This window comes from Rattus rattus, chromosome 2 (assembly GCF_011064425.1).
Source record: "Rattus rattus isolate New Zealand chromosome 2, Rrattus_CSIRO_v1, whole genome shotgun sequence".
NCBI lineage: Eukaryota > Metazoa > Chordata > Mammalia > Rodentia > Muridae > Rattus > Rattus rattus.
In genome coordinates, this window is record NC_046155.1 from 218,212,933 (window position 1) to 218,240,071 (window position 27,139).

General features: G+C 44.2%; 1 protein-coding gene across 1 annotated transcript in view; it reads left to right on the forward strand.

Annotated features, from left to right (window-relative positions):
- Positions 1-27,139, forward strand: part of Arfgef3 (ARFGEF family member 3) — a 155,527-nt gene that overhangs the window by 59,807 nt on the left and 68,581 nt on the right. The window contains exons 5-10 of the mRNA XM_032894946.1: positions 4,130-4,198; positions 12,511-12,633; positions 15,509-15,551; positions 16,200-16,278; positions 21,385-21,489; positions 22,322-22,655. Coding sequence (XP_032750837.1) covers positions 4,130-4,198; positions 12,511-12,633; positions 15,509-15,551; positions 16,200-16,278; positions 21,385-21,489; positions 22,322-22,655 — 753 coding nt within the window. The remainder of the gene's footprint in view (positions 1-4,129; positions 4,199-12,510; positions 12,634-15,508; positions 15,552-16,199; positions 16,279-21,384; positions 21,490-22,321; positions 22,656-27,139) is intronic.

Consider the following 27,139-nt stretch of genomic DNA (forward strand, 5'->3'; position numbering starts at 1 on the left):
TCTTCATCTGAAGGAAGCCAGGAACAGACTGAGCATCCTCAGGCAGCTAGGAGGAAGGTCTCCAAGCCCACCCCCACAGTGAACCACTTCCTTCTAATAGTGCCCCTCCCTGGGTCGAGCATAAGCAAACCATCACAGATGGATTGATGCTTGCTGGACACAGAATAATCGTTCTGTTTATCATTTTTGCTCCTTGCTTCATCAATCTGGATACATATCTTATTTTTCTCAGTTTTCAGCTTGTTGGTTTCGCTTTTTTTCAGAAAGCTCAGAGAATCAGTGAATACTAATAGCTAGACACTGGTGTGCTAAGCCTGTCCTCTCCAGCATTTCCAGGGCTGGGACTGGGCAGGAGATCCAGTTTTCTATGTACCCTGGCTGAAGGCCTCAGTCTGACTGTACTGGGCTGCTCTGGTGCTTAGATTTCCTGACAGAGATGAGTTTTCCGTATCCATTTCCCCCCTGAGGCTTTTTCTGTGAATACTGACAATTTATAATCCTCACTGCCCCCTTGCACTTCACAGATGCCCGATTCTTGAACAGAGCTATTGCTCCTGAAAATTGTGTCGGATTCCAAATTCTTTCAAAATCTACTTTTTCACACCTCACACGAATGCATGGGGACTTAGCAGAAGGCAGCCCTTTAAGTTAATAGTTAACCAGGTCAGACAAATATTTGCCTCCAGCATCTTACAAAGTGTTAGCCATTGCCAGCCTTTATTGCCAACATTCTCAAACCCACAGGTCCAGCAGGAACAAGAGACCAAAGACCATCACCGCCACCAAAACCCATTATCTCCCTAGGCTTCCTTCCCTCTGCCTAACACACGGTGCAAAAAGAGATGCAAAGGGGGCCGTGCAGTGCGGCAAAATATTTAAGCAAGAAAGCATCAGATGGGTACGCAATGAGGAGCGAGGCCTAAGCCGAGAGGAAAAATACAAAAACAAGCCGAGTAAATGTTGAGATGGGGGCACATTCAAGATGTAACAGAGGCCATGGGAAGGAAGGTCTTAGAGGGAAGGAGACTTCCGAGGTGGTGACACTTGAAGGTTGAAAGATGAGACCCATGGAAGTCCATGAAAGGAGCCTCACAGAAACCATAGAGAATCCCCAAGGACAGAGGCTTCAGGCAACACACAAGGCTTGCACAGAAGGTAGAAGCTCCTTTCAAACAACTACCAAGAGGACGCCATTGTCCTCACCCTTCCTTGTCTACCAAGCCCAGCTTCAAAGATGGCCACTATTGAACATCCCTATCATCATACCCATAGGGTCAAGGAACATATTTTTCTTTCTGGCCACAAGAACACAGAACCACTTTTTAATCTGGAGTCAACTATATGGATCAAAAAAAAAAAAAACTGGAGAAAAAAGCCACAAGTAATGTATGTAATCTGGTGACACCACTCGGCAGACAGACAGACAGACAGACAAAAAGAAAAGAAAGAAAGAAAGGAAGGAAGGAAGGAGGAAAAAGCATCTTTCTTTCTTTAGTTATGTATACTCTGTTCTCTCAGAGGAAGAGGCTGACCCTTTACCTGACCCCAGTAGCTTGGATTGACCAATTACGCCATTGGTTTTTTTGGTGTGGTCATTAAGTACATATCCTGTATTATGTGTGTGCGTTTGGGCTTCTGTGTTCTTTTGTGATTGGAACTAGACAAGGAATGTCCCAGAGGTTGTCTCTGGCAGACCATGCTGCAGGTGGACACAGCTGTTGGGTGTAGGGGCAAGCAATGGGCGCTACCACTTTCCTATCTGTTCTTCTCCAGGACGAAAAGCCAGAAGCCAAGGAGAGGCGAGTCTGGATTTCTTCCTGCAAAGATAGACGTGATTCTTAAATGCCAGGGGTTCTTATCGATTGGCTCCATAATAGCTCTGTTAGTAGAAAGAAGAATAGTTAGTGTGTCTCAAAGATCCTCCAGATGTCATCAGCCATCTATCTACATATCTTAGAGGATCCAGAACCAAAATATAAGAAAGTGCCATGCACCATCCTGAGGGCAGTTTTAGGAGAGAGAAAAGTAGCCTAACAGATGTCTTGGGGAATGGCTAAGACTTGACAGTCACGGTGGCATTTCAATCTAGGCACAGAAGATGAAGAAGGGGGAGACAGTGCTGCACAGTGGTTTCGCATACAGGGTCAGATTATTTAAGCTCAAATGTCAGCTCCAGTGACCATGGCATCTTAACGTAGTTTGATGTCCTTACGCAGGTGAAGGCAGACACGAGATAAAACGAGGCCTGTCATTGGATGACAAGGAAGGGAGGTAGGAACAGAGGTTTTAGAAGGAGAGGGAGAAGCAAAAAGGAGGGAGAAACAACATGGAGGCAGACGTCAGAGACCCTCGCCATGCATCCCTGCATAGATACAGGTTGCTATGAGTATTTCTTAAGGGATGGATTTCTATAGGTCAGTTTATCTTATCTAGGTGGGCGGTTTATATCTTTATCATTTGGTTGTGAGTTTATTGTGTGGCTATATTGTGGGTTGAGAATTTAACACATAAATTTGATTGATAAATTACAGTTTATTGAGTCCTGATTTCACTGGTTTGTTGGGAGTGTGGGCAGAGTGTGTGGCAGGGAGCCGCGATAGGCCAGCCCCATGCTGGACTTCTAGAGCCCCGATTTTACCGGGTAGCTGGAACCAGAGAGTTCGAGGCTGGTGGAGAGCCACCGGGAGAGATACTATCCAAGGATAAATTATGGTTAGTTCCATACGTCCCCACGGATGCTGGAACTAACTCTAAGGACCAGAGTGCCAAGGTGCCACGCTGCCTGGGTCTGAGAGGGCTTGGGGGCAGCGTGGAGCCGCTGAGATAAAAGTGCCCTGTGGCGCCATGGCCCTATGGGTGCCAGCGCTAGTGCAGGATAAAAGCAACCAATTTTACAATATTTACTGAAACATCTTAAGCACCCTATTTTATCATTCTGAGGTTCAGCTTTCTTATCAGTAAGACGGGAGCAATCATTATAACACGTGTATGAAATTAGCCGAAATAATTCATGAGATATAACCAACCATCCCCAACCATTTCCTGGCCCGGTCATCTTTCCTGGTCCTTAGTATCAGTTTTGACTTCCGTTACTGTTGGGCAGACGACCTGGGGCTGTGGAGAGATGCTGCTTATTGCCAGCCTTCTGCTATCTGTCCTTTGGTTATGTTTCTCCTGTCCTGGTTGTAGCAGAGACCACGGGGCTTTGACATGTTACTCTGTCTGGACAGGCTTACCAGGTCTTTTTCTGACTTTCAAGAACCCTTTACTCATATGGACCACAGCAGTGGGTTCACAGCTTTTCTCTTGTTCACCCTCTTATTTACTGGGAAACCTGTGTCTACTAACTAGAGATCAGTGATAGGACAAAAATTCTGACCTGCACTGGGACACACATGTTCTTGTGCTGATGTACATGAACTGAATGGAACTGCACAAGCTAAACTCTCCAAGTGAACTGATTCTCCTTGCATGCTCTTAAGCATACACACACACACACACACACACACACACACACACACACACACACACACACACACACACGCATATACCGGGTGGGGAGGGAAGGAGGAGTTTAAACAAAGGAATCATGAGTATAGGACTTCACAGACAGCCTGTGACAATTGTCTTAGGTGGTGTTCTATTGCTGTGAAGAGATGTTATGACTAAGGCCGCTCTGACAGAGCATTTAATTGGTTCACAGTTTAAGGAGGTCAGTCCATGCTCATCTTAGCAGGAAGCAAACAAGCATGGTACCGGAGAGCCATAGCTGAGAGCTTTACATCCCTGTCTACAGATCTACAGGCAGCAATCGGAGAGGCATGGGGAGGGGAAGGAAAAGGGGGTAAGGGAGAGGGAAAGAAAGAGAGCTTGTATTCTAGGACCTAGGGTGTGATCTTTTGAAACCTCAAAGCCCACTGTCACCCCCATGGCACTCCTCCTCCAACAGAGACCTACCTACTCCAACACAGACACACTTCCTAATCCTTTGAAACAGTTCCTCAGCTTGAGACCAGGCATGCAAATGCATGAACCTATAGGGGTCATTCTCATTCTAACCACCATACAAACATAGTCCTATATTTTAACCCTGTCTCTCCCTTCTCCCCTCATGTCTCGCTGGGTCTAGGTTTTACTGTGCATCACCTACACCCCGACATTTGACATGAATGGGAGTGCCGTACTGAAGATCGCAGAGGTGAGTATAGAATGTTTGTGCCTGATGCTCACCGCCCGCCCCTTTCCCTCTCACTAAAGGGAATACCTGACTAGATCTGAGTAGCAGCAGAAAGACTCTCTGATGACTGTGGGGAGTTCCTGCTGGTTTACTTTGTGGGAAACATGTTGTGTAGCTGGCCAGCCTTATCCCTGATGTCACAGGGCTCATGGTTCTACATGATTGGGTTTACTTCACTTGAGTAATTGCAAAGCATTTTCTGCTTTAAAATCATTTTTAAGAAACCAAGTCTGAGATTAACAACAGCGTTTATTGATTCAGTTCTGTCTGTCTCACAAGCCCCGAGAAATGCATCTCGTAACTCTCACTAAAACAGCCCCTCTTTCCCATCAGTGCTGTATTGGAGTCACATGTTCCTTCCAGCACATTCTAAAATGTATCCAGCAGAAAACCTGACTCCTTGAATGTCTGGCATGTGCCTTAGCTTCTGGAAACACAAACCTTTCAGAGCTTACTCTACTTATAATAGTTTTCCTTTCGTTCCTTGAAAAGAATATTTTTAATATTTGGTTATTCTGGTAGGAGTACATGTTCAGACCACAAAGTCTGGATGCTTTTCTGTATTCTGAAATCGTGTAGAAGCATTCTACCAGTGAGCTACATTTCCAGTTTAGACCGTGTGGAAAATGTCCAGGGCTGTCAAAGGAGAAGCTGCAATTAACTGGTTGGCCTGCAATATACCATGAGGCAGCTTTCAATCATGGATCTGTAGAGATGGGCAAACAGTTTTCTTTGGGACATTTATGTGTTTCAGTGTCTATAAGCAATGAAATAGCGTTGTTACCAGAATTGTTTTTTACTGAATTTTAAGAGATAAAGTGAGAAGTCTTCTTATGTGAGAATTCATTTGTTCATTTGTTATAGGTTAGTGAAGTTTCTAAAGTTAGCAAGTGTAGAGAATTTCAATTAAGCAGCAGGGCTACTCTAACAAGGGATCACATTCAAAGACGTAGGTCTCTGTGATGTAGCTGGAATACAAGCATGCCCTTAGTAAGCCCAAACAATGGCATCTAATTGAGGGGCAGACAAAGTGATGAGTCAGAGAAAGATTTGACAGAATGAGTCGGAGACAGGATATCCCCAACTCTCAGGAGAACAGACAGGAAAGAGAGGTTACTTAACAGCATGTAAGGAGAATCAGTTCACTTGGGAGAGTTTAGTTTGTGCAGTTCCATTTAGTTCTGTTTGGTTCGTGTAATTAGAGAAGTCAGTGCAGTTCAGTTTGTGGAGTTCAGAGGCAGTTTTTCCAAGTAGAGCAATACAGTCAGAAACTGAGAGAACCCAATTTGAATCAGTCAGTCTGGAGAGGAGTGTGAGTCAGGACAGCTGAGTTGAACCAACCAGCCAGAGTTCAGAAAGATCCAGGGTGAGTTTATTCAGCAATAAGTCTCAGAGGCTGAAACATGCTAGACCTGTGTTAGCAGATGTAGCCTAGACGCTGAAGCCTTCAAGGTCTGGGCTTGCGGATTAGATTGTAGAAACTTCCAGACCTAGGCTGAGGGATAGTTACATTAAAAACACTCTGGAATCAGCCCAAGCTGTGGGTTTGTAAAGCTTAGGTATGGCTCTCATCTCATCCCATCATCTGAGGGGGAAAGAAGCAACCTTTACAAGCAAGAATTCAGGAGTATTCAGGAGGTCATTAGCCATTTGCCAGCTGAAGGAAGATAGAGAAGCGACTCTTGTCAATGGAACCCAGGAAGGGAGCAACAGTACCTTTGAGAAGGGAAGACTGCAGGGGAGCTCCATTCTATTTCAGGGAGGAGGAGGTCACCTTACTCATCCTCGTGGAAATCTGGTGCTCATTGAGAGAAGATTCTGAACGTCAGAAAGAGACCCAGCAGCCATGTGCAGATAGAGTGATTCATTAAACTCAGATGTGCCTATCAAAATCAGAAAGGGAGAAATAACCGAAAGGAAAAAGGGTTAGGCTAAGACTGGTGTAAGGTAAAGGTCCTTAAGGTTAATGGTAGATGAACGTGCTAGGAGCCTCCCTGTTTGGTGTGGATCCTGCCTCTCACAGCCAAGAAGGGTTCCTTGACCTTCTTATTCTGTCCCTTGTGTATCACAATTACTCCATTTCTAGCATGGATGTTCCAGTTAGATTCAATACCCACATTCCACACAAATGGTTGTGAGTGTGAGTCCAGTCCCAGAGTATGCGGTGTTCACCATTGTCTTTCTAAAACGTTTTGGGGAAACAACTTAGGAAAAATAAAACCAGCTCTGTAAGTCACATGAACTCCTCTGGTGGAAAGGAATCCAACTGTTCTTTGCCCTCTCGTTGTGGTAGACAGTGATGGCACTTACTCGGAAACTTGTTGATCAGGAAGTAAGATGTGTACTTAAGTATGAAAAATGAGGCTATTTCCTGGAGGTACTGTTGAAACCGTATAAGGATCATTAAGCTTTTAAAATAAATATAAAAGCAACTTTGATTGGTGTCTTAGTCAAGGTTTCTATTCCCACACAAACATCATGACCAAGAAGCAAACTGGGGAGGAAAGAAAGGGTTTATTCAGCTTACACTTCCACATTGCTGTTTCATCACCAAAGGAAGTCAGGACAGGAACTCAAGCAGGTCAGGAAGCAGGAGCTGATGCAGAGGCCATGGAGGGATGTTTCTTACTTCCTTGCTTCCCATGGCTTCCTCAGCTTTCTTTCTTATAGAACCCAAGACCACCAGCCCAGGGATGGCACCATCCACAATGGCCTGGGTCCTCCCACCTTGATCACTAATTGAGAAAATGCCTTAAATCTGGATCTCATGAAGGCATTTCCACAGCTGAGGCTCCTTTTTCTGTGATAACTCCAGCTTGTGTCAAGTTGACACACAAAACCAGCCAGTACAATTGGTGTCTAACACAAATTTGCCTAATTAACCTCTAGTAAGAAAGTTTTCCAAAAGCATACCTTCTGTGTTATAAGAGGATTTTTTAAAAAAATTCATCAGATTTGTTAATTGAGCAATTACAAAATAAGCAAACATTAACCATTCAGTTTCAAGAACTGTCATTACTAGACCTCCACGTTGGTACATAGTCCTGATGGGTCAAGGTTCAACCATAGGCTTCTCTTAGCATTATGCACAGGTTAGGGGACATGTTGAGTTTTCCAAAGACAGTCACTCTCTTCATATAGAGGAAGGATGGGGGAGTATAGAAATTGCCAAAGAAGGTCTTTAATAAAGAAAAAGGTCAAATCATAGCCAAAAGCAGTCTAAGGCTGATTTGAAAATAAGTTAATGACAGTATCCTACTGGAGAGATTTGAGAACTGTCTCCGTGCCTGCTGGATTCCTCTATAAAAATTCTCAATGGCCGAAACCTTGGCTATTCTCTTCTATTTGATGGTCTGATCTTAGATTCCTAGAAACGTCTAGTATATACCCTCACCCCGACCCCTAGCAAGCCTGTTGGGCTCAGGAAAAATGTTTTAGAATCATTGTTTTGGGGTTTTGAATTTTAACATTCTTATTTCCAGGGACTTCTCTTCTGACCACCCATCTGTCTTTTCCAAGACACTGATTAATAAAAGCTATCCATCATCAAGCCCCTGTCCCCCCAGTTCCCTCTCTCCATCTACCTCCAATGACTATTGAGTTTCCCCCTAAGTGAAATCCATGCACCCTCCCTTGGACTTCCTTATTACCCAGTTTCTTTTGGCCTGTGAGTTGTAGCATGGTTGTCCTGTACTTTCCGGCTAATGTCCACTTAGAAGTGAGTGCATACCATACATGTCTTTCTGGCTCTGGGTTACTTCACTCAAGATGATAGTCTCAAGTTCCATTTGCCTGCAAAATTCACGACTTCTTTGTTTTTTCTCTGTATAGTTGTACCATATTTTCTTTAATCATTCTTCAGTTGGAGGAGGGTGCATCTAGCTTGTTTCCAGTTTCTGGCTGTTACAGATAAAGCTGCTGTGAACATAATTGAGCACTCGTCCTTGGTGGTATGGTGGGGCATCTGTTGGGTATATGCCCAGGAGTGCTATAGCTGGGTCTTGAGGTAGAACCATTTCCAGTTTCCTGAGACACCGCCAGATTGATTTCCAAAGTGGTTGTACCGGTTTGCATGTGCCTATCCGTTCCAGGTGTCCATCTGTGAGGAAGGAGGCCTCTTTCATAAACAGTAAGAAATGGCCCGGCAACTGATCAATCACCATGATCATCATCGTTCAGCTTAGGCTCACAGCGATCATCAAAACCTCTCCAGTTCTCTATGATCAACGAGGATTGACAGTCTTCTCTCTCTAAGGGCCATTGCTTCCTAATAGTTTAGTCTCTTATCCTATGTCATCGTTATAACTTGTTTTTTCATTCGTCTCATTTATTTTTATTTAGTTAGAAATGCAGCAGCTCTTCTCGGCGTAAAACTAATGACTCGGTAGCTTTCATACTTGCTTTTTGGGTGCAGAAAGGTCATTAACACCATCATAGAGGAAACAGAAAGTTGTGATTAGAGCAGAATGAAGTGAAAGGTCCGTGTACTTTCCGATGCTAAGCAAATTTCTCTCCAAACATCTGCTTCAAAATTTGCATTTATTTTGGCCAAAACATAGTACTGTGTACCTCAGTGCTACTTCACATAGTGATTCGATGCTACATTTCCCCTGTTACTGTTATCCCCCCCTCCTTAGCCAAAGACAAAGATTCTATGGTTTGTGCTCGTTTGCACACTTGCATGGCCTGGCTCTTTTTCTCCTTCGAGAGCTCGTTTTGCATCATTGATATCTATGACTTTTGCTATCAGTTATGATTAGCATGTCATAAACCTGAATGTCCACACATGCGTGGAATGATTAAAACATTTATTATGGCTCTCCTCACTGCCCTGTGTCTCCCTGCATTCCCTGGTGATCGGGGTGGGGGGCAGAGGGGGACTGTGGCTTTTTACAAGGTATTTCAATTGGTACAGACTTGAGGCTTTTTAAGTTCTAAATGACAGATGCAAAGGGGAAGGGACTGCTACAGGAGAATGATACTGGGGCAGGGAAGAAGCCACAGGTCCTCTACAGAAGCTCCGCTTGCCTTCGGGCTTGGCGTCCTCTTGACTTGTTTTTCTTCCCACTGTGCTCATTTTACTTCTGCCTTGGAGCAAAAGAAGTTGAGCATTTATGCAACTTTAAATAAACTCTAGTGTTGAAGACAGTGATGGAGTTTAAAAATATAAACCTTATTTCCACTAACTAGTTTAACAACTCATCACTATAGAAAGCTTAAGAAACTTTCTTAAAAACGTTTTTTGGCCATGCCAGGCTTAGATGCAATTCACTATGGTGATATTCACAGTTACCCACTCATTACCCTCTCGGAATAGCAGGTAAATTAATTCATTCTAACCACCTAAATCTAGAGGTGTCAGAAAGAGATAAGCCTGTCTATGTGTAACGATATGTCTATTTGTCATATTTAATATTATATTCCTAAATTTGGCAGAATAAGCATCTAAGGTCAATACTTTTTTCCCACTGAGTAAATGAGTTCATCATGTCTCTTAATAAAATGCACGTTGTAATAAGTTAGGACCAGTGTCATCCCTGAAATATTAATAACTAAAAACAGCGTGACGTTCACACTCAAAAAGATACATTTGATACTTGCAAAGTTCTTCTCTGCTTATAACTTTGTGCTATAGAAAGTTAGATTTTTTTTCCATAGATGCTTTCATTCACGGGTTTCAAGGGGCTCACATAATATTTTAAGGGAGGTTGGCTCCCGTGTGTGGCCCAGAGTTCAGGAGAACTTTAAGTATATTGTTGAGCTGTTCTTTCAAATGCTGCGCTTTAATGGTCCTCGTCGAGGCTGGAGAGATGGCTCAGCCATTAAAGGCTAGGCCCTCAACAAAACTATTTTAAAATCTGTTTAAAATCTAATTTAAAACTGTTTAAAATCTTATTTTAAACAGCAAAAGTTACAAAGATTTCCCAAAAAAATGTCAGATACAAAGAAAACTATTTAAGACTATTAAATTATGAAATAAGAATGGTATTTGCATGTCTAAATAGACTACAGAGAAATTGGCTTCATCAAAATGCAACACTGTACGCAGTTATAAGTATTTTGAAGTTTTTCATCACATCTCAAAGGACAAGCTCTGGAGGCCAGGGCTCTACCCTAAAAGCTCATATAAACTACTGTGAACGTGAACCCATTATAATCTATAATTATTTGAAGACATGGGCACATACTTTAATATCAGCACTCAGGAAGCAAGTCGGAGCTTTGTGAGTTTAAGGCCAGCCTGTTCTGCATAGTGAGTTCTAGACCAGCCGAGGCTACTTAATGAGACTTGTCTCGAAACAAACAAAACAAAATTGTTTCTATTTTTTTAAAATAGGAATCCTATTTAGAAGCAATCCATCTAGACTGATATCCAAATCTAGTGTTGAGTTTCCAATGTCTCTCATGAAGTATTAAGGGTATGAATTAAACTGAAAAACGTTTATCTTGTATAGCTAAGGGTTGGTAAATGCTAGAGCCCTGTTTGCCCAAGACAGATAAAACCTGGGTTCCATCCCAACGTTGAAAAATAATAATAATTTAAAAAATGTGCTTTTGGTTAAATGTATTAAAAGACAATTATAGTGTGGCTTACCATGAAACTCTCATACCTTGAGTAATAGCAACAAATGTTAAAATATTCTCTCCCCCTCCTCCCCTCTCTCCCTCCCTCCTCCCCTCCTCTCTCTCCTTCTCCTCCCTCCTCCCTCCTCCCTCTCCCCCTCCTCCCTCCTCTCTCTCCTCCTCCCCTCTCCTCCTCCCCTCTCTCTCTTCCTCCTCCCTTCCTCTTTCTCCCCCTCCTCCCTCTTCCCTTCCTCCCTCTTCCCCTCCTCCCTTCTCTCTCCCCCCTCCTCCCTCCTCTCTCTTATCAGGTACTGGCCATCTAAATAGAATTTCCATTTTTATTAGAGCCCTTCAGGAACTGTTCCTAAAAGAATAATTTTAGTGTATTTGGTTCTCTTTCTATTTTTCTGTTTCCCTCTTCATTAAAGGACGGGTGCCTTATGGAGAGGGAAAGAAGAAAGCAAAATGTAAGCAGGCATCCATTGCTAGGCCCACCCTTGCAGCTTCAAGAATCAGAGTTCATGAACCCTTGAAAGCCATTGCATGGCATTCAGAGTCATGATAAAGCAGAATATTACCTCCCCGCTCCAAATCTGGGATTTTTCCATAACTAGCCACCAACAAACCTTTTTAGATTCCACCAGCCATTCAGACTCGAGGATCTCAGAATGTCTTGTCTGGCGTGTTCCCTCAACAGGACACCTGACTGACAGAAAACAAGTGGGATAGCAACACTATGTATGTTTTCCTCACAGTAGTTCAGGTGGCTCTCTGGCTCTCAGCAGTGTGACACAGGAAGCCGAGTGTCACCCCATGAGCACAGGGTCACCCTTGCTTCGGAGCTCCCCATCCCCAGTAGAAGCCACTATCTGTGGGCAGAGCTTCACCCTCAGAGCACACCCCTGTAACAGAACTTTCTGCTTGTAGAGAAGCCCAAGCCTGTGGCTTCCCACCTGACAGTCTGAGTTGAATCACAGATTCCCCAAGGCAGGTACACACTGTTTCAACCTTTGTCACTGTTCAGAGAACACAGCAACAGTTAACACACATCCAAACTCGTTATAGCCTTGAGGCTTCCTGTGCATTTCCAGTCACCTGGGTTTCTCTTAGAATTGTGTGTTTCACAGCCATCCCCACCCCCACCCTGCAGATGTATATGCCCCTGTGAAACTCAGAAACGTGACGTTGTTGAGAGTAGTAACGATCGGGGAAGGATTTCCATTAATGTTCAAAAGCAAATCTCCAGAGGTTTAGATATGGCAAGATGTTTGTTTGTTTGTTTTATTCATAAATAGTTGAACATCTAGCTGACTTTCATTTCAGAAGGATTTGGAGGTAGGAACAGGATGGCCCTGAGTTCAAGGCCAGTCTCAGTTGTAAGAAAGCAAGAGCTTGTTTATCACTGGGAGGGGAGCCCCTTGGTCCTGTAGAAGCTCGATAACCCAGGGTAGGGGAATGCCAGGGAGGAGTGGGAGGGCGGGCGGGTGGGAGAGCACTCTCACAGAGGCAGAGGGATGGGGGGTACAGGGGGTTGGTGGAGGGGAAACAGGGAAGGGAGGATAACATTTGAAATGTCAATAAATAAAATAACCAATAATAGTAATAATAATAACCCTTTAAAGTGCCAGTATCCTCTCTAGCTAATGCCAAGGATTGTCTGTGGTAAATGGATGTCTAGAGTGCGTGCATTACTCTCGTTCCCTCACCAGGTGTGCATCGAGACGTACACGTGCAGCTGTCACCAGCGCAGTATCAACACTGCCGTGCGTGCCACTCTCAGCCAGATGTTGGGTGACCTGACGCTACAGTTACGGCAGAGACAGGAGAACACGGTGAGCTTCCCGTGCTGCACGTGTGACACTTACGTCCCTGCATGCCGTATGTCCCAGGCCCGTGGCCCCTCCTACCACAGCCACTTCCCATTGAAGATGCTGGGAAAGCTTTTCATTAGACCGTTCGTTTATACAAATGGAGATATTTAGAAATTTGCTCGTTTTTGCCCCCAAAGTATGGAGCACCCTTCTGGGTTTTTGTAACAAAATATAATAAAATTTTGATCGTTGCTTTAAGTTTTTACTTTTCCTTCTTAAAAGTCAGTTATTGAAATGGTTTTTCCATTGAGTATTTTCATTAAAAATATTATGTAGGGGACCAGAGAAATGGCTCAACAACTAGGTGTTCCTCTTCGAGAGGACCTAGCTTTAATTTCCAGCACCTACATGGCAGCTCACTGCTGCCTATAACTGCTGTACCTGGGGATCCAGTGACTTCTCCTGGCCTCTCAAGTACCTGCCACATACGTGCTGGACAAACATACACTCAGGGAAAAGACCCACATTCACAACATAATTTTAAAATAATTAAAAGCATGTGACGGTAGTAAACTTGTAAAGAAAAGCAAGCCATAAAGTTAATGAGCTATTCATGAAGGAAACAGTTAAACCCTGAGCTCTGACTCCCAGACCGCATTTTCCACCCTCATGTGCTTTGGGAGCCAGTGCAGACAGGCAGCAATATTTAAAAAGACATCTTCTTTTGTGTGCTGTACCCAAAGCCCAAGATTCTGATAAAAATTGTTATTCTAAGATCTCACTGTTACTTTAGCCAACCCCTTGTTGAAAATGATCTCATTTATACTATAATTCTGGATGTGATGAGTATAGGAATGTTAACTCAAAAGAAAACATACTAGGAGAAAAGAAGTAATTTAAGATGTTAAAAATTCGAAAATAATGCCTCATTTCATCCTTCCTAACTATTAACACAGTTGAATATTCTAATATTGATAATACCTAATATTGTTTAAAAAAGACATTTAAATGCAATATTTCGAACTCCCAATTGTGCTCATTTAATCCTAATTTTGGAATTGTAAGTAGCGGACAGTCATAATAACATTTTGGGCAAGGATCTTCTATACCTGTGCTGGATGGAGCCATATAGCCTACCCCTATAATAGGGTAAATCATTTTGGGTTTTGTGCATATAATTTATGTCTCACATTGACAAAAATCACGTAGCAGTGACATTATCAGAGTATACCCCTATCATTAAATGGTACATAACTGTATTAGGTGTCAACTCCTGTGCCTCAGCTATCTAGTGCCGAGGCTTCCACTGGGATGGTACCAGGTACAGCTCAGGAGGGCTGGTTGTGTACTGTGGAGGCCGTATGTCTCCAGTCTGGGTTGTATGCGGCCAGTCAGCCTGCCGGTCCTACTCATCGCTGACTGTCTAGACTCACCAGTCAAAGGCAAGACCCAAAATCAAGTGGGAAATTGCCATTCTCTGTGACTTCCTTTTTACTCAGGCATTTCTCTAGAGATTGATTGCCTGTCCCAGAAAAAAAAATTCTCAGGGTGGTAACATTTGAAGCATTTGTGATGTCTTATAGAGGAATCTGTCAGTTTTCCCATCTAAAAAATCAAGATTTTCCCCCCAAAAGCTGTTAAAGGAAAGTGCCTATCAAAACGATGAGCTTTGCTCTAAGGAAGTTGCGTGGTCTCCTGGAGGACGCTCCGGACTACCTGAGAAGAATGTATATGTTCATTGCTGGAAAGACTTCCTAGGCCAACTCAGGATGAGGAAGGTCTGGATACAGCAAAAAGACAATATATAAGGGGGATGCAAAGCCGTTAGAATACAGAACAGCGTCTATATAATGTGTACAGGCTTTACCCCTTCCCCAAACAAACCCCAGTTCTGATTTTGTATTCTTAGAAACGCTGAGTTATCATCTCACCTCATTACTGAATTATTTAAATGACCAAATCCACTGCTGAATTGTAAGCTGCCGATTTTTCAAAGCGAAATCGCCATGTATAAATATTTGGTGGCCGGGCTTTAGACACACCTCTAGCTTTAAAATGTAACTGCGAAGCCCTCTCGTGGCAGTTGTCGTTGGAGACCCTGATGTAAAAAATCTCACAGAATCTGTTGTGGAAGTAGCTGAATTTGCAAATTTTGAATCCCAAATAGTAGACATACGCACCTGTAGTGAGTCTTTAAAAGGCAGCGCCCTGGGGTGATTGACATGCCTGGTAGTACGTTGGCATGACAGTGCCCCCCTTTATCAACCAAATCTTGCTACAGAGAGGTAGGGATCCTGAGTTCACCTCCTTCCCTTCCTCAGGTCTGTAGTTCCTGAATTACATTGGCCATGAAAACATGAGCCATCTTAAGCATTAGCCTCTTTCACTTCCTGCTCTCCCTCGGTGACACTGCTGATCAAACAGTTCTGAGTCTACCCAGCAACTGCTTGTCAGTTTCAGGTTAATACGTCCTCCCCTTAAACTGGAAGGTAGTGAGTGCTTGGTTCATTTTTGAGCAGCAAGTCCAGCAAGGATGGTTCTTCCTATGACAGAGCCTAGATCTGTTAGGGCGAAACACCGTGCATCCTGTCGCCTTGAGATGAATTATATTGTCTGTGTCTTCAAGTACACACTGCCACAAGCTGTCGCCCAGCCATAAAAGTGCACGGTGGGGTTTAACTTTCCAAGTGTTTCGACTCTGAAGCAGTTTATTTTGGAGATGGGCACACTCAGTCCTTCCCATTAAGGTCACGGGCAATGAGATGCTTCTAGCCCGCTTGGGTAAGACATCTGAAACCAGAGTGCTCAGAATGCCGTTTTGTTTCCTGGAACATTGCGTTGTGGGGAATTTTCTTACCCAAATCCTCTGATTGTTTCTGTGTGTCTTTCTCACTAGATAATTGAAAACCCAGATGCCCCACAGGGATTCCGGAGTCAAGGTATTGGGATTAGATTTTTACTAGGCCTTTTTAAATGGGCAGGGGTCTAAGAACCACCTAATTGGTACAACTGAAGGTTTAAAGATGGCCCACGCTTTGTTTGGCTTTGCGTTCTATTATCTAACCAGCAACTGCCTTCCCTCTGTTCCCACACCTTCCTGTGCCAACTGTGCAGGCTGAATTGGCAGATCACATCCCTGCCATTTGGAGACTCTTGGTCCTCCTCCTCCTCCTCTCCCTTCCTTCCTTCCTTTCTTCCCCTTTCTCTTTTATGAATTCATGAATTCAAGTTTACTTGCTAAAATGAGAACTGAGGAGAGGGTTAGAGAAACCTGGGTGGCGCGTTGTGTGTTGTCCTAGAATTATGTTATGTTTTTAAATTTACCATACAGCCTTGCATTAACTGTGGAAGAACTTTACTTCTAAGAAAAACAGCCTCGTGTTTTCTCCCTGGGCTGTATTTTGTGTGTTTTACATTTAAAAGGTTCCATTCTATTCTTCTCCTCCCTATGATTGTTCTGAAGGCCCAAAAGAGGCCTCACATCTAAAACTCACCAAAACCCATCGAGAGCACAGGATGGGAAGGAGATTGAGGGAAACCACAATGTCCACCAGTGTCTAATGCTTAACACCTCCTCTGTTTTGAAGGCTTAACGGTAGAGGCGCTTTGCGATGACGTTGTCTCTGTCCTCGCTGTTCTGTGTGAGAAGCTACAAGCCTCCATAAAGTAAGTCCCCTTCTGTCCTGGCTGGTATCCAGCCGTGGTTCAACTTAAAACGACTTCTATCTACAGCATCGTTGATGTTATATCGTGTCTGTCTGAACAGTAGTTCCTTCCCACCTGTTGTGAATGTCACTTATATTTCCTCAGATGAAGGGATGAGATGACAGATAAACAAAGAGTGGTTTGTTCTCTGTTCCAACCATCTGCAGGCTTAGACCTGGAGACCTCTAGCCTCCATGCAATCTAATCTCCCAAGACAGCTGATTAAGTCTGGTTTTATTTCAACTTTTGACTGTATTGCTCTGCTTGGCCTCGTACTAACTTTGGCAATCTGTTCTCATCTTCTGCCTCCTTATCCCTCTGTCTTTACCTGCGTCTAGCGTGTTCTTTCTGTAACCTGTCTCCGCAAACCTGCCATGCATACATACACACCACATACCACACCACCACTCCTTTTCCCTGCTCCACCGCTCTTACGTAGCTTCTCTTCCTCTGCTGTTCACGTGTAAGTTGAGCGTATCACATCTCTGACTCATTCTCAAATCTTTCTCTGGTCTGTCACTTTGTCTGCCCCTCGATTAGACGTCATGTTTCAAACACGGCTGTTTCTTTCTACAAACTAACCTTACCTTCATTGTTAGGGATTAAAGGTGTACAGAAGGGCAGGTCTATATTCCCGCCAGCTCATGCTGTAATCCACAGTATGTCTGCATTCTTCGGATGTGATCCCTCGCCAGGCCGGTGCCGTGCTTCATAGTTTTGATAAGTAGTGCATTATCTTGGGATTTTGAGGAAACTCCCCTGGTCATAGGCCTGCCTCTGTCGTTTGTTTGCTTGTGGTCTCTGCCAATCATCTCAGTGAAGGAGAAGGGGGTGGAGTTGCTGAAGAAGTTGAGCGCCAAATGCTTAGAGTAGCTGAGGCAGCTTGCATGCCTGTCAACATCCAGTGTTCATATCTTCATCCTTAGGAAGTGCTCGTGTTTGTGTGGTCTCTTCCGACTCAACTTCCTTAATTTCTTCTTTTTTATTAGCTAAATCAGACATTTCCTTTGTCTTTTAAATGGATTTTTTTTTCTATGAGATTCTAATGGGTAGTATTTCTCCTTACAATCATTTTTGGAACAGGACCCCCAGGTACACCTCCCAGGGCATAGGCTCGGTAAGGATATGCGATTGTGATATCCTCAGTCTCTGGGGGATTCTGGAAATATATTGAGGTATTCAGCATAATTCACAGGCCTTGGAGATGTACTATTATTAGAGTTCTATATTAGACAAGCTGAGTTGCATGGTCCCCCTTCAGCTCGTGAGTTTTTCAGAGGATAATTGGGCTTAGAGTGGTATGTGATTCACTCGTAGTCTGTCGTCTGTCACTTTATCCCAGTCTCCCTCTCTAAAGAATGTCAGACGGGAGTCTGTACCGAAGAAGGCACGGAGTCACTAAGGCCAGCCAGAGTGGCCATATCAAGTTTCTAATTCTACTCCATCTCTTATATAAGTGCTTGCCGCCTTCTCTTAGTTTCTAATTAAATTCGAATCCGAATCAAAAGATAGCAAACATTTGGAGAAAAAAAAAATTAAACCCGATACTGAGAACTACAGAGATCCTGAAAATGCCACTGATTATCTTCCCAGGAGGCGCCCTCCCTGTCAGGGTGGCTGCTCAGCCTGTACGGCCCAGCTGACAATTGCTGAGAATTGTCCTGCTTGGATCGTATAACTGGGGAGAAGTCAGCAATTAGCAGGCAGTGAGACTACCAGTAGATAGTCTATCATCTATGAAATGCTCTCCCGAAAGACCAGGAAGAGTAGTCCCCAGCCCTTCCAGGTAGGCAGCATACCTCCCACTCCTTTATTTTGGAAAGCTTAGCTAGGTTCTAGGCTCCTTCCCACTCCATGCGTCCAAGTGTTTGCCTCTTTGCGAGTATACAAGCCTGAAAGGATGGTACACTGTGCACATGTTCTGTGGTCTCTAAGTAAGGAACATGCGCAGAAGATCCTTCAGTTTTCCATGGCTCCATTTAATGACCTATAAATCCCCAATCTCCAGACTGCTGCGTCCCACATTTAAGCTGTCATATGGTCTCCAAGGAGCCTCCTAGCCAGTTTACTTGGCAATACATTCCTGTCAATGGTGCTGATGCCTGGGGCCTGCAGCGTCCCAGTAGGCTTTGAGACTACTCACAATAACCCCAATAACTCCTTAATGTTCCCATCCTATACTATATCTGATGACCTCAGAAATTGAGAATCTGTATTTTCTATTTGCTTTAGTCGTATGATGCTAGACTACTGGCTTGAGGAAGAGGTGTTTTTGCAGTGAGACACTGAATCTTCTTAAAAAGGAGCCCAGTTCATAGTTGTAACTGTTGAGACACAATCAAGTTGATCCTTCCAGAATTGTCTTTCCAGTGAACCTTGTGATTGACAGCGTGGTTCTGCTGTCTAGCCCTTTCCAGTCTATCCAAGCAAGATCATTGATTGCCTGGACAGATAGCACAGTCTACAGGTCCCACACCCATCTGGCATCTGGGTTCCATGTAGCCCAGACCAGCCCTGAATCTTCTTCACAGCTGAAAATGTGCTTGCACTCCAGTTCTTCCTGCCTCTACTCCCCAAATGCTGGGATTACAAGCATGAACCACACTGTGCTTGCCCTCCAGCTCCACTCTTTTACAGACATGATCCTCATGATCCTGTGCTTCACCCCCCCAAACCTTGCAGTCCAAACTCCTTCCTCCTCTACCCTCATTTGTCCACCCTCTCCACAACGCCATGGCTGACATTCGCTTGGACTTCAGACCCTACAATGGCGTCATGATCTATCAAATTCCTCCCCGGGACCTTTGGGAAAGGGTGCTTCACTTATGCAGTACCATGGACATTTACATCCAGTGACTCATTTACAGCACTTGACATCAGCACTGTGTGCGTCTCCATCTCCCCCACCCCAGGACGAGGAGTATGCTATTTTCAGAGCAGTGCAAAGGCAGGTGAAGCTTGTAGGAAAGAAAGACTAGAACTATAAAGTTTTTACTTGGCCAGCAAAAGATTAATGTTTCTTACCCTTCTTATTCCTCTGATCTAAATAGTAATCATCACCTTCCTCTTGCCAAATGGTAATAATTTCTGTACCACCTCACTCTTTGTACCCCCCCTTCCGTCCTCAGAGAGTGCACGCACACAAATAAAGTCAGTGCTCTTCTTCCCAATGCATTGATAGTAATCACGGAGTATGAGGGAAAAGATATTTTAGTCTGTGGGTTGGTGAGCTTTTTCTGTAACATCTCCCGATGGGCGTTTTTGGTTTTTGTTTTTTTTTTTCATTTGGCTTTATAACCCCTTTAAAACTTAAGCACAGCTTTAAATTCACAGAGTGTGGCCTCTGAGCTACAGTGTGCCAGCCAGTTTTAGAGTCTGAAGTTGGTCCGAGGTGTTTTCGCAGAGCTGTCCCCCATCTCCGTCTCAGCCTGCCTTGCCTTGCAGTGACACAACCTTGTCAGCTTGGCAGGAATGTAGACTTCTAGTCTCCTGGGTACACAGGGGAGCTTCCTTTCCCTCTCCCTAGCTTTTTCTGCGTCTAGTAATTTACTTTCACAGCCTGGCGTTCCCCTCCCTCCCTCCTGTGTTAGGGATTTACTTAACTGTTGAGAACTTCTTTTCTGGCATTTATTTTGAATTAGAAAACACCAGGAGCATCTGACTGTTATTTTTATCGGTAGATATCTCCTTTTGTGGATAGCCTACTCCATAAGGGATTATTGCATTATGTCTCTTTAGAATATCTGCACTTCAAGCAAATGTGTCTTTGAAAGTTAACTTCTCTCCATTCTCGTGAGTCTCACCACAAATTGGAAATTTAGCACCCTTTGGTGACACTGAGAGGAAACATAGGAATGTGTTCCCTATAGAATCTCCTATTTCCTTATTAGATTATCAAGACAGCCCATGATGAGAAGTTTATGTGTGCATAAATATGAGGATGGAGAGATGACTCAGCAGTTAAAAGCTCTGACTGCTTGTCCATTAGCCCAGGTTCGATTCCCAGCACCTCCATGGTGGCTAACAGATGTCTGTTAACCCTTGTTACACACATTGTCCACTTCCAGGGGTATCCAATACTGCCCTCTACCCTCTAAGGGCACAGAGTACACATGTGGTACACAGACATACATACAAGCAAAATAACCATACACATAAGTTAAAATTTTTAAAACATGTTTCCTCAATAATAAAGAAACATGAATCATTATTCGCTAATGTGATAATATGATGGGCTAAAGATGTTTTAACGTGCTTACTTAGCCTGTATGGGGCCCTGGGTTTAAAGCCCCAGGACAAAGAAGAAAGAGATGGTGCGGGGAGAGAGAGGGAAAGATGATGTCAATGGTTTCTTAGAAAGCTAAGCCACCAGCGGTAATTAGCATTTCTGGCATATATAGGGTTTGACTGACCTGTCACCCTCTGTCCCCATTTGTAACTGTGACAATGCACTGCTCTGATAGGAGATGTGGATATGACAGGCTGTGCGTGAGGTGCATCTAACAATGGCCCTTCTGTTTCACACCCCGTGGTTTGTCAAATACCCAGAAATAGTTCTCCAAAGTAAAGTTTATTAGTTTCCCCAAATCAGTCTAAGTCTGTGAGTTGGTTAGGGCTGCCATGATGGGGTACCAAAGGCTGAGTGCCTTGAACCAGGGGAGCTGTTATATCCTAACTGTCCTAGAGACTGACCTGTTCAAGATCAGGGTGGTTCTTCCGAGCCTTCAAGGGGTCTGGTCCACTCCTCCACCCCTACCTCCCCACTTGCTTAGTGGAAATCCTTCTCACCGTCTCTTCATACAGTCCTCCCTCTATGCATGCTGTGGTGTCTACGGCTTTTCTCTCTGAGGGTTATTATGTCACATTGGATTAGGACCCGTGCGAATGCAGACACTTTAACTTTGCTCCTGCTCAGCTGCTAGGGGTTAGGACTTTATTCTCAAGGACAAAGCTCTATGTGTAACACTTACCACTCCTCTTGGGTGGCGCCTAGCATTACTCCAGGTTCTGCCGCGACGCTGCCCTCTCATGTTGTCTTGTGTCTCGCCTGCCTTTGTGCTTCCACAGTGACAGCCAGCAGCTGCAGCTTCTGTACCTGGAATGCATTCTCTCCATACTCAGCAGCTCCTCTTCCTCCATGTACCTGCACAGGGGCTTCACCGACCTCATCTGGTGAGCATGAACTCCTGATGCCCCCGCAATCGGCCAAGGACTCCTGTAGCTGTGTCTCAGTCCCATCTATAGCCCCTGTGAACTTGCAATGGTTCCGTTCATGCATACATGCCCTCCAGGTAGGAGTGTTGCTTTGTGTACACCAGCCCAAATCCATAGAGGCACTAGTGGGTGTTATAACAAATATGCCTCCAGCAGCCGCTTCTGCCATGTATTTACTTCAATGGAATCACAAGTAACTCTGGCTCCTTGGTTTGCTTTAGAAGCGTATAAATATATCAGGGATATATGCAGGGCAAGAAATCCTAACCCCGAATTGGTCTCCATCTCCACAAGAACGCTCATCACCTCCTCACGCGCAGAGATTCCAGGAAGTGACAGGCCCAGCGGGCAGCTAGTTGGTAGGCCACAGATCCTGCTTTGCTGGCAGGGGGGGAAGCGGAATGATGAGTGTTGGTATGGGGCTTGAAACTAACACCTAAATGAGAAATAATTCTGTTATTCAGTAAAATGAAACTTGATGGGGACACCTTTTAGCACTCAGTCCTATTTGTCCAAACACACACACACACACACACACACAGACAGGTGCTTGTGTGCAGAGGAATGAATGGTCCTTGAATGCTTCTCTGGATGCTTCATTTAGTTAGCTTTGAAGTGAGAAATGAGGAAGACTAGGTATACTGGGTGTAACAAGGTCCAAATAAGGAACAGTAGTGATACCCGCTTTTCCTGGATATTTCTGTGACATCTATTTACCTTCCTGGCAGCACTCACATTTTATCACTTGGCTACTAGTGAGGTGTATCTTTTCCCCTCCACTTCTTTTCAGGAAAAGCCTCTGCCCTGCTCTCGTTGTGATCCTGGGGAACCCAATTCACGACAAAACAATCACCTCTGCCCACAGCACCAGCACCGGCACCAGCATGGAGTCGGATTCTGCCTCCCTCGGTGTGTCTGACCATGGCCGGGGCTCAGGCTGCTCTTGCACTGCCCCTACCCTCAGTGGGCCTGTGGCCCGCACCATCTATTACCTTGCGACTGAGCTCGTCCGCTTGGTGGGGTCAGTGGACTCTCTGAAGCCTGTGCTGCAGTCCCTCTATCACCGTTTGCTCCTGTATCCCCCACCCCAGCACCGAGTGGAAGCCATCAAGATCATGAGAGAGGTAGGGAGGTATGAAAGGATGCCTTGGTTTTGTCCACAGGGATCTCTATGCAGGAATCTACATGCAGAAGCATCTAGACTGCTTGTCCTCACCTGCTGGGGCATCACTGCTACCATATTTTGAAGTTCGTTAAAGGTAGTCATTTATTTTGGGAGCTGTGGTTTAAAAAGATGTTAGACATTCACTGCCTTCATTCCCTATACGTTTGTATGACATAGACCTGCTATTTCATACTGCTGGTATGGGTTCTTTCTTCTGGAGATAGACATGTTTTGTCACCTTGGTAAAAGCGGATTTCAAAATGACATGCCAGGCATTTGTCAGGGTAGGGCAGGCCCATGGCCACAGATCAGCTTCCAATAGTGGTCAGCCACGTAAACACAGCTGTGTGTACAAGTCCTACTTGTTTCCAGATGATGATGGCCCCTTTGTCATCTCCTTCCTCCAGTCAAGACCAAAGAGCAAATAATTGAATCTTAATTGCTAGTTGGTGATGTCATTATGAGATCTGACCATAACAAAGACCAACATTTCTAGAAATTGAGTAATCCAGATTTAATTGCTAGCCAAGAAAATACAATGTGCATACAAAGCACTCGTTATATCTTTCCTACTCTATGCCAGGCACGTCGTGTTCATTATGCCTTTAACAGGCTGTATATCAACTTTATTGTTACCAATAAGGAATATGGCTTCCTTTCCTCTCCCTCGTATTAAGGGATGGCGTGGAAATCTCAGATCCTGTCAATGGTTGGTTGGTGAGGACTGTATAGCTTCAAAGGGAAGCTACCATCTAAGCAAAAGGGTCTTGCCCTCAGCACTCGCTTCAGACAGACCACTATCATCTGTGTCGGTAGATCCTCTGAGTACAAAGAGAAAGACAAGGCTTGGCCAAGCAGGCTCAGTTCTCTGTACTCCATTCCCATCCTTCCTTCAGCAAGTGATGCTTCCCCCCATCATGTTGACTCCTTCACAGCAGGATGTGGAAAAAGTCATTGTGCCCTCCCATATATTTTGTAGGGTTTACTTTTGGGTATTTTCCCTCTGGTTTCCCAAGGGCATTATGCAGAGGAAACACTAGATTTAGATGCCTTCTTCTGAGACGTGTGTGCAGCCAGTACTGCCCTGGGAAGTGAAGTAGATGAATTCTAGCCAGATTGTTCTAGAAAAATGGTGCCTCTGCTTTCCAAGGCAAAACTGTCAATTTGGAGAAGGTGGTTACCTAGACACCAGAATGCTCAGGGGCTTTGCACACAAAGAAAACCACTGTATCCAGAATGTTTGCTGGCCTTCTATTTATTACTTCCCTGTACATCTGTGCCATACGCAACAGACGGCTCTTTGCCAAAGACATAGAACAATGTGTTTCATGCTGCACATCCTCTCTCTGGTTCTACCTTCTGCCCAATAATAAGTATGGGATAATAAAGGCCTTTCCTTTGGTCTACCCTGTGGGTGCACTTTAGAAATTCGTAATGGCCAGATCTAGAACACCAAATCCCATATGCTGTGCCTATCTTAAAATGAGGTTTTAAGGCTAGGGACGTGTCTCAGTGGGACAGTAAACAAAAGTTTACTTGATTAGTAAACACAGGTCCCCAGCACTAGGCAGCAGTGGGGGGGGGTGGGAGGGTGTCTTAGGACTGTGCTCAGTGGTAGAGTCTTTGCCTAGCACATGCAAAGCTCTGGGGTTTGGTGCCCAATACCACAAGAAGATTAAAAGGTATTGTCTTTCTTTGAGTGTTTATGTGCTGGGAATATGCTTCAGAAGAACTCTCCCCCCTTCCACTTTAGATTCTGAAGCACTTAACAAGTACAAGACAAAGTTAGGCATTCAAATGCATTATCCAGGTTGAATTAGAGGATATGGTGGCTTACAGAGAAGCTGAGGTTTTGGGGTCCTGTACTCGGATTAGTGGTGTAACTTAGTGTAGCAGAACATGCTGAGTATGCACACGGCCCATCCCCAACACCAAAGAAAAACAAAATCCCCATCCCTCAGAGATGCATTCACCCCTTCAAAAAAGTGGAGGAAGGAAAAGAGATCCCCTTTAAATCTAACTATGTCTGAACAACAGTTCTGTCCACATTTAGGCAATAATCTCGCTTTGAAAATTAAGGGTCGTAGCAATGGGATTTATTTTCTATACAACTTCATTAACTAATTTTTAATTTAGCCTCTAAATGACATCTTCTGGAAAGATGCGTAGCATATGGGAACATAGACCAGTTGGAAATGAACAATTTCCAACAAGAACGTTATGTAAGAAAACCTGTGGGAAGGCAGCCCCTGCGAAGCACACCCTTGCTAAAGGTTCCACGACTATACTAAAAGTAGAAAAACTAAAATAAGCATCCCCGCTCTACAACCTCACTAGTTGGAAAAGCAGAAGGGAATAAGTCTGAGGTAGCAGAAAGGAGTAACGGTAAAAGCGAAAAGTAGTGTGAGACCTCTCCTTAGAACCCAGGCTCAGCGAACGAGAGGCGGCGATGGAAGGGTTGTCCCTATCCCTGTAGAGAAGGGGGTGACATCTGGGTCTGGGTTAAAACAACAGCAACACCAACAGACTTTAAGACAACTTTCAAAAAGTTGTCTTCAGAAACATCTCCTGACTTGAAGAGGAGGCCAAGGGATCAGTGCTCAGGAAGGTTCCAAGGTTATGAATGGCAGCTTCACGTTTCTGGGTATTCGGTAGCCGTTGAACATGGAGCGCTCCGCAGAAAGGAAGACAAACTGTGGTGGTCGATGGTGGCCTTGGTGACATGTGAAGAGGACACATGAGTTTTTCTACCATGGAAAGGACAGGATAGAGTAATTCGATTTGATCTAAAATGTATAGCCGGAGGGAGGCCTCCATGGTTGGGAGCCCACACTGCTCTGCAGAGGTTAGTTCCCAGCATTCACGTGAGGCAGCGCACAGCTTTCCTACAACTCCAGCTCTAGTGGAGTAGGAATCTGATGCCTAGCTGTGGCCCCAGTGGGCACTTGCATTCACATGTGCACATACCTGTGGATAACACACACACACACACACACACACACACACACACACACACACACACACACACTCTTAAAATAAAATCTTTAAAACTTACAACTAATGTAGACTCTTGTAACACTCTCAAATGCTGGAATTCATCTTTCCTCAGCCAGGTTTTTTAAAAGTAAAACCACAATTTTCAGATTATATTTTATAATTTAACCCTTGGGCATAGAAAGAACCCATCCGAGTTTCAAACAGATACCAGTACTTATGAACAGGCCACAGATTCCTTAAGCATGGAGAAATCCACTCTTTGTTGTTTCTGGACATCAACTTTCTTCCCACACTCAAAGACGTATGAAGAGGGGGGCATCACGTAAAACTTGCCCTCCTGGGAGTTCATTATGTCTGTCTGCACCAACTCCACAATCCCCAATAACTTTCTATGGAAACGTCCATGTTGCCTCGCCTTACTGAACCCATCCTGATTTAAAAAAAAAATTACCAGTAATTGTATACTCTGCATATATTTGAAAAAAGAAAGAAAAAGAAAGCATGGCTCCAAAGACACATAGGGAGTCTCCATCTTATCCCCTTCTCTGCAGCTACCTCAGAAGGAACTGAAAGAATGAAAGAACTCTTAAGAAAAGTCACCGGGAGAACATGTCAACTAGGAAGCCGCTTAGCGTAACAAGCAGAGGCTGCTTCACTGACAACCATTTAGTAAAGTGTCATCTCCGGTGTACGGTTACAACATGCAGTGACTATGGCCAGAGGAGATATAAACTAAATCTAGTCACAGTAGTGTTGAGCGAAGAGGAAACTCCGTCCTTGGCACCAACATGGATGACTTTTACCGAGAAATAAGTTGGGTACAGAAAGTTGACACAGTTAGGTACGGTACAGTTGATCACGTTTCTGTGTGAATCCCAAACATCCTGAGCACACAGAAGCGGATACTAAAATGGTCGTTAGGGGATGGAAGTTGGAGATGTTGATTAAGTGACTTAATGTACAGAAGTTGTAGAGAGCCATTCGCGACTATAGTGACCATAGTTATAACTATATTCCGTAGCCAAGTATTTAGTAACTTCAATTTATTTTATTAAAATGCATAGTTAATATCATTAGTCTAAAATCTGAAGTACAGAAGTTTCTCTGGTACAGACATTCCATAAGTAGAAAATACCATGGTATAAAACCCTCGTGCGTCAAAGTGTTAACAATATTGTGTAACGTTGCCTTCAGGTTAAAAACACAAGTTGTATGCAAAATGGATTTGATGTTTAACTTGGAGTCTATGTTAGTTCCTTCCTACTTCTGTGCCAGAGCACTGTGGCTGAGGGAACTTATGGAAGAGAAAGGTTCTTTGGCTTTTACACTTTCAGAGGGTAAGAGTCCATGGGGGTAGGGCTTGTGGCAGCAGAGGAGAGAAATCTTGCTGTCAGGAACAGCCAAGAGGTCATACCTGAAGCTGCAGGTCGGGAAGGGTAGGGGAAC